The 16,880-nt window shown below is 47.4% G+C and overlaps 1 protein-coding gene and 1 pseudogene across 2 annotated transcripts; one reads left to right on the top strand and one right to left on the bottom strand.

Annotated features, from left to right (window-relative positions):
* The first annotated feature begins 397 nt into the window (after positions 1 to 397).
* On the top strand, positions 398 to 2,673 carry LOC110830824 (uncharacterized; annotated as a pseudogene). The gene is made up of 2 exons (XR_015533526.1): positions 398 to 2,259; positions 2,496 to 2,673. The product of XR_015533526.1 is annotated as an uncharacterized LOC110830824 (transcript).
* A 6,973-nt stretch (positions 2,674 to 9,646) lies between these two features.
* On the bottom strand, positions 9,647 to 14,771 carry LOC110830822 (growth arrest-specific protein 1-like). The gene is made up of 3 exons (XM_022066130.2): positions 14,654 to 14,771; positions 11,371 to 12,068; positions 9,647 to 10,281 (listed from the first exon to the last, which is right to left on the bottom strand). Exon 2 carries the CDS (start codon positions 12,063 to 12,065, stop codon positions 11,376 to 11,378), a length of 690 nt encoding a protein of 229 aa, XP_021921822.1. The 5' UTR covers positions 12,066 to 12,068; positions 14,654 to 14,771; the 3' UTR covers positions 9,647 to 10,281; positions 11,371 to 11,375.
* Positions 14,772 to 16,880: the final 2,109 nt, after the last annotated feature.

Raw genomic sequence — 16,880 nt, 5'->3', positions numbered from 1 at the left:
TTTACCCACGGGAAATGACCCCGGAACCCATCAGATGTGAGACGGTTATCTCCAGAGCCGGTCTGGGCGCAGAGGCTAGAAGAAAAATCCCATGCCCCTGTCCGAGATCGAAGCCCGGTCGTTCAGTCTGTACTGTACTCCGATAGATGGCGTTAATGACGAACTTCTTAAATAGTATTCAGTTCCACCGCTAGATGCCGTGGAATAAGAACTTCTTTCGTTTTAGGATGTTTTTTTAACTTCTAAACGTAATATTTATGTGCCGATATGTTTCTGAACGATTTTGAGACCGAAAAATTGTTACTTTAGTATGAGTTACACAAAACTCGGTATAAATTAAATTTATAATGTAGTAATGTTGATTGAATAAGACTGCATCCGTAAGTGAAACGTTATGCTTTTAAACACACGTCCGTATGTATTGGATTTCATGCGCTGTCACAGTTGAGGTTTACTTAACCAAAATATGAAATATGATGATCGAAAGATATGAAGCATTGATTCAATTCTTTCCCCTTTGTGGTTCGCCACGTTGGGTAATCTGATTTCATTGTTCTACTGAGACCAGTGTATTACAGAAGCTCAGTTTCAATGTTTAATTACTTAATCAGGGTTATTTCCATGTCCTGGCCGTTTTACTGAGGAGGTCAGAGCAGTGTCGAAAGGGCAGAGAAAACTTGGACACTTGGCCTGTGTGTCTGTTCGAATGTTCCAAAATGCAACGCAAATGGGATTTTAGTTGAACATTTATTTGTGCATGTAGTAAACGAGTATCAGAAACATGGATAAAATTCACTATAGAACAAATGCATTTTATGTCTGTATGTTATCTCTCATCAGTTCTAGGCAGTTTTTGTTTGCATGTAGTTTCTTGAAAGAGAGCTATAGAAAATTCCACGACCTGTTTTTTCATGTTCTGATCACCATACGGAGATGTCATTATAAAGTTTAATACATCGTGTATGGAATTGTTACATTTTTATTTGTCCCCAGATTTGAACACCCATTTATCTCATTAAATCAAAGGGAATCTAACTCTGTGCTCCTTTGGGTAGCCGAGACAGTCGGCTGGAAAAGAAATCCTTGCCCTTCTATTGGTGTCTGCACGTGCCTGACACATAAATGTTAATAGACGGATGTTCAGTCCTTTGTAGCACGTAATTTCCGGAGTGACACATAATTTTGTGCACGACCCAGAAGTGCGTGGAAGGAGTGAGTGTTTTGGATGACCAACTGCCCTGAACGTGTTCCTAGTTTCACCTGCCACTGATATCCGTAATGAAAACAATATTTTAGTATAATGACAATTGGTTTCTCCATTCGGGCCTCTATCCAAAACCAAAACTGCCACGTGTTTATGAAACACTGGACAGTAGCCGATGCGAGCGAGTGTGGCATAAGGAAATAACTGTGGGCTTCTTCACCGATCAGTTTTATCCGACTTGTCAGAAACCTGACCTAAAAATGTCGTCCACTGGACCTCGAAAACCTGATCCATTAAGCGGTACTAGTGTTACATTTAAAATATTTTTATCTTGGATTGTGTTCGACCTGGGACCTACATTTTCTGTCGCGTTGGTATGAAAGGAATATTATCTCGCCGGAGGATTGCGTCACAGTGACACTGACTTCATTTTATGAGTGAGATGCAGTTTATCTCACGAGATGTTCCTCCGCAGGTATTGAAGCAAAGAGTTGAAGACGTGACGCTGCCAGGAGGCGAGAAAGTGGACGTGATTGTGTCGGAATGGATGGGCTTCTATCTGTTGCACGAGGGGATGCTGGACTCGGTGCTCCATGCCCGAGACGTCCACCTCAAGGCTGGCGGCAAGCTGTTCCCAGAAAAGGCAGAACTCTGGTGTGCCCCCTGCAGCTTGCCTCGACTTGTACGACCTCTCATCCGCGGAACTGAATTCGGTATCGGGAAAGTGTCTGTTGCCCGCGCGTAGCGTCTGGTTTTCTTGTCTGTTCCCGAGCGCCGTGGAGTTGTCCACCGCACGCTCTGATCCGCCCACGCACTGGAGGCAGACGGTGATCCTGCTCCCGCGCGAGGTCCCCGTGGAAGAGGGAACTCCTTTCGCCTGGGAGCTGCGACTGGACAGGAGCGTTGCCAACTGTCGACAGTACGACGTAAAGTTCTCTGAGCTGGACCCGGGGGAGGTGAATCACCCTGTGCCCTGCGCGTGTCACCTTTATGCAACAAAAGGAGGAGGAGGACATTTCTGGAGAAGAGTTACGACTCTGATGAAAGCTGCCTCGGTAAATACGAGATTCTGATGAGATTTGGTATCATAAATTGTTCGCTGAATTCTACTCTGGTTTCTGTCGATGCAAAATAATGACATCCACGTCACTTCGAATCAATTTTCCGAAGTCTGATCAGTCTTTTAGAAATTGGTTCGTGTCGTGAAATGTAGACGTCATTAAAGACTCTTGAGTGTTCGTTTGCCGCGCATGTGACGTCACGTGACAGATTTTGCTTTTGTGTTTTGCAGCGCGTCACCCGGACGTCGTGACGCTGGCTGTGAACTGCGATCCAGACTGCGGAGGAAATGTCTTCTGGCCACGCGGCAGTCGTGAGTCTCGTTTCCAGCTTGCATTTGCGCTTTGTACGTAAACTTTATTTCGTAGGAGAGTTGATGGCACGGCTGTAAAATAAAGAAAGGAAATTAATTGTGCAACCGGAAGCTTCATAAATGTGATTTCCCAACAACTTTCCCCGCGATGCCTCGAGGAGCGCCGACAGAACGATTTCCCAGAACCGCGTCCTGAGATTTATTTTAAGATTCCTCAATTTCAAATCTCAGCCTGGAGACTGCTTATCCTGACTGATCGTTTCCGTGGTTTTCCTCGGTCACAGCAACCAAGTTCCGGCGTTACGTGTTAAATTATACGACGACCGCTTCCTTCCTTGTCCTTACCAATTTATTAAGTCAATACTTGGTCGAAGCTACTGACAGCGTCGTTTTATAAATGCATTATGAGAAGAAGCCGTCTTCTGGGACGTTTCAGAGGTGCTTTCTGTCTCTGTATCAGGGCGGTGCATCTGAAACGTCGGGGTATTTCTGCCAGATTTCGCGGGACAACGTCTCAGAAGACAGTCAGCTTCATTCTCGCAGCCGCGAGAACTTGAAACCCCAAATAAATAATAAAAATCACTCCGGAGTGCTTCGATCTGGAATCGAAGTCATTCCTCTAAGAATCTTTTTTATTTCGACGTAAGAAACCGTGCAGTTGGCAGAGCCGTGTACTTCCGTCGCTTTTGCGCGCGTTTATTGTTTTCGAGTTTGTATCTCATCGCCAGGGGGCACGCCCGCCCGGCAGAGCCTGCCATCTGGCGTCCGTGTAGCTTTCAAGGCAAATTGCCTGTTCTGCTTTATCCCCGAGTCCCAGTTCCGGCGCCACCTGTCTCGTCCGTTGATGTCTTTATTTTCCGGAGAGTAATAACAGCCTTCAGACGAAGGTGGCCTTGGACCCGATCGTCCAGTGAACTGAACGAGACGCCAGACGCGTGTGTTCAGCTCAACCAACCCCTAATTCAAAGATCTCGAGACGATTGAAACCCGTGACTGGAATCTCTTTTCAGTTCCATGTTCACTGCCCGTCTGTGGTTTCCTTGGTTACAGAACCATTTTGTTTTCCGCTTTAGATAGGGGCTTGCAATAAACTACTTTTAAGACACAGAAATAGATGGAAGGGAAAGGGTAAAATTTACCCAGTGCACTCCGGTGGCTTCGCCTCAAGGGGCAGAGACCCCGGAGCCCATTCCACAGGTGAATTTTTTTTTAAATAATGAAATCGATCTTCAAGAAGAGTGAATAATGAATTGGCGTAGAGTGGAAGGCGCTGATCGGACGTTTATCTGGACGGAGACAAAGGGGAACCTACGAAAACTCTCTGTTAGGATAGTCAGTGTCCACGCCGAGATCTGAACTAGGGCCTCCAGTCCAGCCGCTCAGAGAGTTTGGCTGGCAAATCCGCATCGACACTCGCACTATAGCATAATTTCGACATTAATTTTAAAACTGTCCTCGTATCTACGTCCAGGTCTCGAAAGTTGTCTCTTTCCATCAGGTTTTTCCGCGGATGGACACGCCTTCCCACCTTCCAGGGGTCGCAGCTTTCTTCAGAACAGGGCGAATACGAGACGTAGGTTCAGATGGCAGACGTAGACAGGATTAATCTGGCTCCGGATGACGTCTTCTCGTCTGCGATTAAAAAAGTTTTTGTTCGCGCCACGAAGCCTCAACAAGTTCGCCTTTTCTTCGCTGGTGCGTTGAATGTCCCGCGCATTCCTAGTTCCGTTTGAGGTCTCGCCGCTGTGACCAGTAAGCGTGACCGCGGCCCTCGCTTTATTCTCCTTTCTTCGCCTCTCCTTTTGTTTTGTTCTTCGTTCTAGCGTAGGAGGGGGTACGAGTCGCTTGCGTCCTTCTTGCAGAAACAAGTTACGTTTTGTTTGCATTTGCGTTTGACTGTGTTTGTGACTTGTTAGCATTTTTATTCTGATGCGTTTTCTTTGTACGTTACATTGGATTGTCCTTTTTGATTCATCAAATTCGTATCTCGTTTTAATTCGCGCGCTGTCAATAATTCTCATACCAACTTTACCCATTGTTACCGGGCGGCCGTTACAGCGCACTTAAACTGCGGTCAGTGGGCTTCAGGGCGAGGGTCGCCTGAAACAACCCACAATTCCTCGTAAGCGACAGCGCTGAGTCCTTTGTTCGTGTGAGCCGGCCGGCGTCTTGTCTGCACTGCACGAGGCGTTGCATTTTACAGATTCAGTCTTCCAGCAACGCAGACCTCGTCTGCGGCCACTTGGATTGTCGTAAACACCAGAGACCTGCGTTTTCTAGAACGCTGTGATAACCTTTGCCTTTGAAAGGAGAACTCAGATTCCGCAACACTCGGGTGGATATCCACGCCAGTTTTCTCTAGAACTACAAGACCGACATTTTTAAATTTTACAAACGGTTGTATTAGAAACGTCTTTCTGAATTTAAACTCCTGGGACCTTTTTGTTGTTAACGTATTAATTTGAACATTTGTTAATGCGCGTGCTCGTATGTTTCGTTATTTTTTTCTCAGGTCAAGCCCCCGTTTGGTGGCGGTTGGCTTTCTTTTTAAATTTTTTTAAAGATAATCACGTGAAACGAAACGTTTAGATCCCTGCAGCAGCTTTATCTCGGTCAGACCTAGTTCGGTTGCGGCGCCGCCCGGTCATTCATCACGCCCCCTCTCCCTCTTCTTTGTGCGCGAGGCAGCAGATAATTGGTGGACGATGAAGTGTCACGTGACAACTACAACAATGTGAAAACAGATATTATTGCATGAACTAAAAATCGTGTTTTCTTGCCTCTCACGGCCTCGTTTTTTTTGTGAAAGTTCAAAGTAGTGTTTTGGGTTTTGACAAGTGTGCGAGCTAATTAAATTTAATGAAAATGTTGGAGCCATTTTCGAAAAAAATAAAAATTTGTAACCTAAAATGAGTGCGTCTTGTCTGCCAGCCAGGTCCTCAAGCACTGAATATATTTTAACCAAACTTGGCACAGAGAGGTAAACTTTCAAGCCCCAGAACTGGTCCGGGCTATTTCAATTTTGGTTCCAATCAAGATGCTGTCTTCTGGGACGCTGCACCGTGCTGCCTCCATCGTCAGACACCACCCTGACGTTGAAGGCACTAAGCACCTCTGAAACGTCGATCAGCATCACCCCAGAAGACGGCCATTTTCATGCTCGTCTCCGTAAGACCCTGGCGTCTCCCCTGGCTTTTACGGAAGTTTCAGTCAAATCATAACGTTGGAAGTCGTTACCTGGAGTATAACCCCTTGTCGGCTGTCCGCAGCTGCTCTTTTGTCTTCTCCTGTGGACAATCTGTGCCGTAGTGACGCCATTTCTTGAGGCAGGTTAGTTTAGCGGTTGCGGGTGAGTGCCCTGAAATAGACGCAGTGGCCTCTCGGGTCTTTAGACCGCGACTGTGATTGATTCAGCATCGTTAAATAGCTGGGTTCGTGTTCGATGATTAAGTCAAGGAGGGTGAGATGAGCGGGGTGCGTTGGGAATGCCAGAAAGTCATTACAAATTGGGAAGATAATATTAAAATGGTTGTTAAGGACGTTCCATCGGGCTCAGTGGTGGCCTTTCGTGGACAGGTAAGCGACCGGAAAGAAACTCCTGTCGATTGAGTTGTTGCGACATCACAGGGCGCCGCGGATGGCCTCGTGACGTCTTCGTCTCTTCACTTCCGCTTGACGAAGCAGCCATTGTTTCGCCACAGTCGTTTTAACATTCACGGCCGACAATAGTCCACTTACACCTCAGCTGGAAGGCTGTGGCATATAAACTCTACAATTTGCGTTGTCATGCCCCGTGTTTATTTTCGCTCAGTCCAGGGCGCAGAACAGTCGCTTCCACGTGTTGACACGTGCGGACCTGTCACATTTCGTTCGTCGAATGCAGTCGGAATGTGTCGTAAGTCACGCACGCGCAATATTTCCTCTTGCAAGATTCATTGTCGAAGGCCCGTGTCACGTGGTTTGCAGTTCTTGGAACACTTCCCCGACGACGAAGGGGAAGTGCTTCATACCGCGTTCTCGATGTCTTAATCAGTTACCTGTTCTTCTGGAACCGAAAATTAGCCCTTCCCCTCTCCGCGTGACCGAGAACCATCAAAACATCAGCCGATTTTATGATTATTGTTGGAGTGCAAAGACAGATGGCTCTGCTCGTCCCTTCCATTTGAAATTCCGTGTCACGTGATCGGGCAAATGCACTAATTGCTTCTTGTACGTACGCGGTTATGAGAGTTGATTCTGTCTCCGCAAGGACAGAACGTAAGAGTGAGGGAATTTCTAGAGCAGCTGAGTTACTGTCAGCTTCTGGAGGACGGGGACCTCGCTGCCAGCAGTGACTGTACACGCCCGCATCCTTCGGCTTCCTGTTCTCGGTAACAGATTTTATGATCTGGTCCTTGTGTTCGTAAATATGGTCATTGTTTTGACACCATGGGAAAATTATCCTCGTGGAGTGGCTTCATGAAGCACTAATGCAACAAAGTCTGAAACGAACAGATTTCAGCGGACTGCGTTGTTGTTTTTATTGAAGATCCAATTTAATTTAAAATTTGTTTTCCGTCGTCGTTAACGAGGCACGAAACCACCAATGGTAAGAATAAAGTTTTCTTTCAAACGCGATCGAACTTTTAGAACGACACTGACCCAGTTTGGCCAAATTCGTTCGGCTCTTAGCCAGAACATCGTTTCAACTTGCTTTACCATCGCAAGAGAAATTAAATCGTCCTGATTGTCCGCGTCTTCCTGTGTGCGATAATAGATCACTGAATTATGGATTTCTTGTTGAGGCCACAACATGGCGGCCGTGCGAAAAAATCTTGTCTCTGTTTGGCGCGAGGAGCATTAAATTTGGTCTGCAATTCTACAGAATGGCACGAAGTGTCGCTTGCACGTGAGGTAAAGGCACATCTGCCCCCTGCGTCGTGCAGAAGAGACCCACTGGGTGGGCTTTGGCGGGGAGAAAAATCCCGGCCGCTCGGCCCGTGCCGTGACATCGCACGAAACACGGAAGGTCTCCTTGACGACGGTGGACGTGTCCAGCAGCTGGACATTTTGGCTGAAGACCAGAGACCGGACGTCAAGAACGTCACGGCCGAGTGCCTGACACTTTCGCTTTGTACACGGGTGGTCCTCGGTTCAGATCTTGTCTGGTTATGCTGAGATTTCTCGGTGTTTTCTTCAGTACTTCTAGGCAAATACCAGGATTGATACTTCACGTGGGCGCTTAAAAGCCTTGATGAAGTGTGTTCCTGTAGGCAGCATGACACATGACGCATCGGGACTGGAATTTTTGGCTCAGAAAATATTCTGAGGCTTCGTAACACTGTGAACCAATGCCAGCGAAGACAGGCAGCGGTGTTCGAACGGGACTGCCCTCCAATTCAGGAGTGTCTGGTTCTCGAGTGCATTGTACTGCTCTGGATATTGGCGCCGGGTGGAGACATCTGTGAGCGGGTGGCCCAAAACGCGCAGCGGCGAGCTGGGTGGTCCGCCGTGTGTGGCTTCCCGACAGGTGGGCCTCAGCCAACGCGGAACACCGCAGTTACGGTTCCAACTTTCCGTTCCTCGGGAAATGCCTCGTCGCTGGGATTTCATTACGTGATCGTGCCAGATGAGATGGGTCGGGGATGTAGCACGTACGGGGAGCTGAAGTCTGGTCCTAAAACCCGAAGAGAAGACATCTTTTGGGTGACGTGGGCTTAGATCGAAAGATGATATTAAAATGTGAAGGCGTGATTCCACCGGCTCAGGACAGGGCACCCGTTAACTAATCGTAGGATCCCGCTGAACGACTGTCAGCTTCGCAAGAAGGTCTTTGCTGGAAAGATCCTGACTTCATTTGACACGCCCTCTTGTACACGGTGGGGAAATTAACTGGCCAGGATCGGTGCTGACTGCAGTCCGAATACAAAGAGAGGCCAATCCAGTCACTCACTAGTCGAGATTCGAAGTGGAAACCTCTCAAGCACAAGCCGTGAGCGACAGCGGGTAGCAGCCTTGTCTTGGTGGGAGGTCCACGTCCTGGTAAGTGGGTTGCGAGACAGACCGGAAGTCGTACGCGCTCTGCTCTGTCGTGCGGTCAACGATCAAAACAAATGAGGCAGCCCAGATGCTGGATGGACCTTCAGAGAGCGACGTGATTATGTCATCAGTAATCCTCTTAATTGCGAATTACGCGTTGTGTATTATTATACAATTCCATTTATTCACCACCTGCTTCTATGTGCCTTGCCCCTCAGGTACATAGTGCACAGGTGCGCCAAACCTTGATTTTCTGAGGCTTATTACAACGAAGTTTCTGGAGAACACATTTTTAGTACGTGAAAATGCCGTATTAGCGTGTTCCTGCACATGCGCGCTCTTCCCAGAATGCAGTTCGCTAAGGCTTTTGAAATGGCGCTAAATCTGCAGTTGCACCAGTAATTAACAATATATTCGCATTCCACATGCGCAGTGTCTTGATCTGCGTGAATTTGCGTTTTCCTACTGTTTTTTTTTCCTTTTGTGTTTTGATTATTCAACGACGTATGTTGGGTGCCGTGTGGATGCAAGCGAGACTGGAGGTGTAGCTGTGTAGTGCATTCTTAACCTCAACATTAGACGAGGTGAGTGGTTAACTCAATTCTCTGACCATTTTACCCACAAAATGAACTCCAGTGTGAATTATAATATTATTACTATTTGCTGCTGTCAATTCCCCCCCCAATTCGTGACCATTCTTTCAGCTTATTTACGTGTTCCCATTTGTAACTTTAATTAGGGACTTTTCCCCTTAGGGTACAGTTTGTCCACAAAAAGAGGCAGGTTGACCTCCTGTTAGGATTTTTTGTTTTTTCATTTGTTTGCTTGTATCAAACTTTAGGCCGAAATACCTGGAAGTGGTTGTTCTGCTTGTCAGAAACTTAGCGCAGAAAGGGCATAAGTCAGTGAGGGAAAAATTATTTTTCTTGTTTGTGCAGACGTAAATTGAAGATGGTTTTATCGGATTCTTTAGGTTTATGATCAGTGCAGAGAGGTCGGTGGGAATTGTGTCATTCCGTCACGCGCGGCTGACGTGAGTCATAACGCAAAGAGACATTGTAAAACAACAGTTGTATTTATTACAATAATACAGAGAACCGTAACACTACAGTGTGCAGTGGGAGAGAGAAAACGTCGCTCTGGACAGAGCGTGGCAAGATGGCTGCGGGCTGTTGAACTCAGCGACGTAACTTTTGTGGCTTGATGATCCTTGTCTTATTAATTGTGCCCACAGAGACTGGAAAGGCATATTTTTTTAATTTTTTTTCAACAGCCAGCAAACAAACTCTCAAAATCCAATGCACATTTACACCAAGAAGTTTTCATATACACTTCAGTACATAATAAATTAAATACATTACCTCTTTAAAAATAAGTAAGAGAGAGACGAGCTGTTTCGGATCGACGTAGATCGCTTCATGCATGGGCATATGAGCTCCCTCCGTTCTCACGTACTTGCTAAGTATTAAGTCCTCGTGTGAACTGTACAGCCACACAACAAGTTCTTTGGCGTCGCTAAAGGCCACTCCTGTCCACTGTTTTGTCTCTTAAAGCTTACTCCGAGTTGTGATTGCTTGAACACCCTGTATCAGACGGGGGCTCCACGTGGCGAGCGCGACCTGTTCCTGAGTTGCGTTTGAATACTGAAGGTGGACGAGAGGTAGATGCGGTGCCCTACGCGTCCAGCCTGCGAAATCAAATTATATTTTATTATTTAGTGTTCTGTCTGAGGACAGGTCCATATGAACAGGATCCTTCCATCCTTTTCTCGGACTGGGACCTGTTCATATACGTTCTTGGCAGATGATCCAGAAGTGGTTTGCCATTGCCTTCTTCTGTGTGTGAATGGAGTAATTGTTGGGATGCCACGGAGAAACCGGGGAAGCCCCCGGAGGAAAACTCCGTGTTGCCTAGACCACGGCCTTGCCCAACACAAGTTATAAATTCGGGCACCACCGGGAATCGAACCCGAGACCCCAGGATTACAAGGCCAGCGTGGCTCCCGAAATCAAATTACACCAATTAAAGGCAAAACCTGCAGGTTCATCAATTATGCAGCATAAAATCTGAAATCGTGATGATGGGATGCACCTGGTCCCTGAATGAAATGTCTGATGGCGAGAGAGGAATTTATTGATGTTGGTTGCCATGGAAGTTTCAGATCATGCAAATCAATAGATTTATTGATGGCCTTGAAGTTGATGAGCAAAACTGAATGCGGCCCCACGGATGAAAACCCCTGCTCTTGTGGATGTTCTGTCTGTCCGTCTGTCCATAGCACTTCTGTATTTTATTTAGTATTTCGTTCATATAAGGCCTGGAGCATAAATTAGCATAATGTTACTTCCATGTGAATAGCGTTAAAGTGTCGTGGCAATTAAAATATAATCTTAGGTACGCGTTTTAAATTGAAGCAGTAATGCGAGGGCCACACCCCGAGATGATGTCACGTGCAATTAAATTAATGCAAGATGGCGTGTTAGCGTAAACATGAAAGTGGCATCCTCAATAAAACTTGACCACCCCCAAAAACTTTTCCCACTCAAAATTTTAGTATTTTGCAAAAGATTTTGTTTGTGAATATTTATCTGTAGTTGACTTCATGTGCAGTATCAGTCAGATAATCTGATAATGAATTGGAAGGGGCACGGAAACCGGGACCTCCGGGATACGAAGCAGGCGTGCCAACCACTTGGCCACGATGTTCAGTGCCTGCATGATTGTCTTCACACCTGAAAATCGCCTTCCTCCCCATTTGAAGGCGTCGTCGCCCTACCTGTGTCAGGTGACGACGGCCCACCGCGCGAGTGACGCCATCAGCTGGACCGCGACTAGGCTGACCGCGAGGGTGGGTGCCCCGCTGGGCGTGGGCGGCTCTCGGTTGTCGGGGGGCTCCGCGTGAAAGCAGAGGCGCGCCATGTTGGTGCGGATGCGCGGGCAGTCGTAGTCCTCGTGGCCGTCACAGACGCAAGAGTTGAGCTTCGCCGCCTTCTCCTGCCTGCGCAGGATGGAGATGCTGTTGTTGCATCGGTGGGTGCACTTCTTGCCCTGGAACATCGCGCGACAGTAGCGGTTGTAGTAGTCGAGGGCCGTGGAGCACAGAGCGTCGGCGGAGCAGATCCACTGCGCGGTCCGACAGCTGACAATCGTCTCGTTGCGCGTGGCGACCAGCACGTGCGGGCGACAGACCTCGACCTTGTGCTTCGTCTCCTCACACAACTCGTCGGCGCAGGCGCACGTCATGAGGTCTTGGCCCTCCTCGGTGGAGGTCAGCGCGATGAGCGCCAACTGGCACGACTCGGGGCACGAAGTCCAGGCCCCGTGAAGCACGCCCGAGCATCCGACGATGTAGTTCTGAAGGGCCATGCCGCATCCCGTCCGGTACGCGCACTTGAGGCGGGCCTCCTCGCACGACGACGATGTCACCTCGCGGAGCACACAGCAGACCGCCATCGCCAGCAGAGCGAACATCGCCTGCAACAGAACGCATACCGCCGTGGTGATAAACCCGTGCTTGGCTTCCGAGCTGCAGGTGACGCCCTCCCCGGGAAGAGAACTAGGGACACATTTTCCCGGGACCCTCCCTCGTTTTTTCTCTTCCTGGTCTCACGGAATATGCCTTCCGAGTTTTGTGTACGTCGGAACCGTTCTCGAGCCACTCCTGTTACGCGGACCTCAGATCCGATGTAGCGAGCTTTCTATACGAGCCACACGTCGCCATGGGAACAAGGAGCCACTTTGTGAACGCAGCGGACTCTTTCATCTGCAGTACTCGAAGGGGAAAATTTTATTTCGAAGGTTCAGAACCGAAAGATAGGAGCTGCAGTTGCCCGGTCTCTAAGTACGCTTAATTTCGTCCTTAACTCAGTCTTAATGTGCTGTATGCTGTCGTTATCGACAGCATTAACTCCGATGAATTTCCCAAGGATTTACGTCACATCCGGTCGCTTAGTGAAAAGTGTAACCTAACTTCCGGTTCGGTTCCATGTCAAGAATAACTCTGCCCCCGCAGACTTCTCCTTCCGTCTGTTTTGCATCATCGTGTCTGGTTGGGCGGGTCCCTCACGCGGCGGATGGCCTCCACAGAGTACAGCCGACAAAGGGTGGTGCATTTCGAGAGGCGAGGTTTTCTTACCGAACTCCCCGAGATTTGTCTTCGGTAGGCTAATACAATTTTGTTAACCTGTACTCATTTTCCCTCGCCACCCCTCCACACTCGTCTGTCGCCGTCCTGACCAAGCGACACATCGTAAAACCCTCGGTACTAAGGTACGGGCTTCGACTCTTGGCTTGTCTCAGAGTCTGTGGGTAGAGACCGTTTTCTGATGGAAAGTAAAATTTATATTACATCAAAATAAAATGCTTATTGGATGAAGAATTCTGATATTTTTAATTTAATGAAATTTTTCGAGTTAATTAGCCTTCGAGGGCAAAGTGTTAATCCCTTTCCACCTGCTATAACACTGAATTACTCTGCATTTTGCATGCACAGGGAATTTACGTTTGATTCTCGTAAGAAACAACAATTATTTCCCTATCGGGCACGGATTGAAATTTTAAATATTATTTACACAAGCTTCGCGCTTCAAATGGATGATGTGAAGACCCGAAGAAGATAAGGCACAACATTTGACCTGCAAGTCTATAAATACGCAAGGCTCAAATTTCTGTTTTGGCCTTGGTGTTTATTTATTACGGACACTAGCGTTCTGCTGTTAAGAAGCCGCTTTCACTGTAGAATTTCCCACGAATTTCGTTTAATGCTCACCGCACCGAAACATCCTCGAAATAAAAGTGGTCTCAGATCTACCAATTAACATTCATTTCTGTTTTGTCTTCGCAAAGAAGAAGATCTTTGATTTAACCAAAACTAACGTTTGGCGTTGATCAAAATCCTTTGAGGTGTCTCAACAACTGAATCGTGCGGACGGACACAACTCCTCACTTACGCAAAGAACACATAAAATAGCGAGACATCGATTCGAAACAGCCTGCAATGAAAGAACAGGTTCAAGGACATTGTTCACGTTTTACATTGTTGGCATGAATATTTAATTCGTTGCTGACACACGAGCTGATGATGGCGCTAATATCATTATTTTGTAACACTCACGAATAATCTCGCAATCAGATCGCGTCCGGTTTTGAAACACACCCAAGAGCCACGGCTGGTGGCTGGTAAACAACCCGAAGGCTGTTCATAGCCGCGTTCACAACAGCCCGCCTACAGTACAGTCCACACCTAAAATCTATTTTAATGCGCTCATTCAAATACGCCTAGGTATTCCGATCAAAATTTCTTATGCATTTGTCATTTCCCCCACTGGCCTACGCGCTACATTTTTCTGCTTGTAACTTTGTTCACGCCATAGAATTTTGAGACGAAAACATTGTTATATCACGATAACGCCTGAAATACCCCTGACACGGGATGAAGCCCTCTCCCTGCGGAGGTCACGTGGCAAGGGAGAAGCAGCAGCAGGTGCTGCGTCTCAGAAGGGAACAGATCACAGAACTACTACGCATTGGTAGCTGCTGCTATCGGCCCTTTAAAGCATGGTGGTTATTATAAGCACCACCCTGTCTTGACAAGTCTTCATTTTGCCCACGGAAAAGTTTTTGTCTCTCGCAATGAACGCCGACTGTTTCCTCAAACAGCATTGTCCAAATTGGTTTTTGTAATGGTGAAATGTGTTTTCTCTGCGGTAGGGACTGAATGTTTAAAATATAATTTAGACGTGCTTCTGCTTCAAAGGGCCGAGTAACTAAGCCAAATATCGGCAAATTATTTAAAGGAATCAAGAGTTCGTATTGTCCCAAGAGGCGTTAATAGGTTATGTCGAAACTATAATTGTCCAGCGAATGCAATTAATATTCGAGTACGTTCGCATTTGAAAAATATACATTTTCTCTTCATCAGAATTTATAAGAAGCCAGCTGTTAACACTCACTCACTAGTTTCACTTATAAATTAACTTGATATAATAAATAGTATCTTCAACAATGCGTCACTGCCTAAAACGAAACGTGGGTTCGTTGTTGTGCGTCAGCGTCCTCACCTTAGCCGCTGACCGCGGAGAATCTCACATGGTTCCTTCCACACTTGGCCTCACCAACCTAAACACACAGCCGGCCTCTTCGCTGCTCACAGCGGAATTAAGTTGTGAAGCATCAAGATGACAGCCAACCCGTCGCTCCGCCCCTGGACCGATCGGGACCCCCACCACGGGGCGTGCCACGTTGCCACGTCTCGCATTCCGCGCTCACACACGCACAAGGAAGTCACCTGTTTGTGTTTATACAAGCCAGAGCGATGTAGTTCGGGCGATAAAAGATACGAATCATATTAAAGCACTCGGGACCGCGCGTTCAAATGTTTGCTTAACGCCAGCTTGTTTGTTTTGCCACGGAGCTGAGAGTTTGTTTTTGTTAGTTGCTAGTTCTTAAACAAACCACTTACTTCTTCTTCTTCTCCTCCTCTCCCGGCTCTTCGTCGCACTTAAACTGAGGCGAGAAAAAGTGGCTTCTGTATTCGTGAACTGCTAATTACGCGAACACGATAATTACATCCATTTAATGATGCGAAAATTGTAAATCCCAACTTCGCTTCGCTTCTCTTTGACGTACGATAATAGATACCATTTGAAAATGCAGTCCGTACCGCAAAGAAAACGCAACACGTCTCAGTGGCAACAATCCACTGGAAGGAACTGCATAAAATTGGACTCTATGGAGCAGGAAGTTCAACTTTTGAAAATGTTTGATCAATTTCGAAGCAGAATTGGAGGCCGCCGTGTGCGTGGCCTATTTAAGAGACATCGTCATTAAAAACAAATAAAAAATGTTACGAGGGCGAAAGACGAGACCTCGGATAAACCAGGCGGTTACAACTGTTGAGGCCGAAGCTGTGAGCAACCGACAGCTTCCTTAAATTACGCACAGAGATCGAAACATGCGAGTCTGCTTAAGAATCAGTTGGTGTGAACAAATTTTTTTTTTTTGTACACAATGTTTCGGGGCCTGTTTCTGCCTCCATCATCAGGGATTGATAGTCACATCAGTCACTGGCCGTGAAAACTTGCGGTTTCGCACAGTGTTCGGCGCGTTATTCAACTCCTCGCGACCAGTGAATTTGCGGACTGTATATTTTCCGTGATTTTCTTCAGACACAAGCCGTGTCAGAGTCTACTTGCTGATCGGATGATACAGCATTATGACGCCGCTGTGGGGATTATGACTCTTTACAACGAACGGGCGGTCTCCGCCCCGCCAAACCGTTGTCATAGTAACGAAGGAACTCGTGAACAGTTGAAGCGTGAAGCCGCCAGGTTCGCTAATGAAGTCGGTAGTTGCATCCCGGCCCGGTAGGGGGCACAGATTTCTGCTCTGGTGCGCATTGAGAGGCTTTCGGGTTTACAGCACGAAGCCATGGCTTGCCAAACTGCAGGTCACCTCTTCGCATCCTACATCTGACCATTTAACAAGCAAACAAATACGAAGCCGTCCAAGACATTTGGTGGCTGTGCCGTCGGGGACTGGGAAAATCGACAGCCGACTCCGTGTTTGCGCATAGCGGAAGGGGCGTCACATCCGTTTTAATATTATCCTGACACACGCTCCCAAGTCTTCCGAGTGACCTCTTTCCTTCAGGTCATCAGTTGTTGGCAGTTTATGGTCGTGATGGACACCCCTCGTCCCGTGGAAGTGCGAGGGCTTTGTCAGTGATTTTCGGATTTGAATTCTGGGGGTGCCAGTTCTCAGGTAAGAGGGTCAGCTCTTTGTGTCACTGGCATTGACGGGAGCCGTGAGAAGAAAGCCTGCCAGTTGCTGCCGCACACTGAAATATTATTTCAGTCTTTTGTGCGTGGCCTTCACTGATTTGGTAGGAAATGCTGTGATTTGTCTTCGTCAGACTCGGAGTTACTGTCGTATCCCTGGCAGGGAATCGGGCCCTTGACTCCCCGCGTCAGGATACGAACTGAAGATGTGCCGAGCGGATGCGATCTTGTCTGGTGGCCTTGGAGCTCGTGGGTAGGGCAGCGTTTAAGAGTGAAAGCCCAAGAACAATCTTCAGTCGTCTAAATGGATTACTTTATTAATTAATAATAATAATGAAGAAGGTGGTTATGCCGAAACGCCGGATCCTTGACTGCCACGGCCAAATCGTGAAGACAGCGTGACTGCCTCCGATAAAGTGTGAAAGCGATGTCCCCCCGATACTCGTTTTCGAAGTGCATTTAAAGGCCTCGGCAAATGGAGTTTTCGTCTTTTGCCACTTCACAGATC

This window comes from Zootermopsis nevadensis, unplaced genomic scaffold (genome assembly GCF_977971745.1).
Source record: "Zootermopsis nevadensis isolate Lab colony 2312 unplaced genomic scaffold, Znev_1.0 Znev_ptg000003l, whole genome shotgun sequence".
Classification (NCBI taxonomy): Eukaryota; Metazoa; Arthropoda; class Insecta; order Blattodea; family Termopsidae; genus Zootermopsis; species Zootermopsis nevadensis.
The sequence above is the reverse complement of the archived record's forward strand: the minus strand, read 5'-3'. Positions and strand labels throughout refer to the sequence as shown.

Coding starts and splice junctions, on each gene's coding strand:
- LOC110830822 (XM_022066130.2), bottom strand. CDS start 12,065: ATGTTCGCTCTGCTGGCGATGGCGGTCTGCTGTGTGCTCCGCGAGGTG.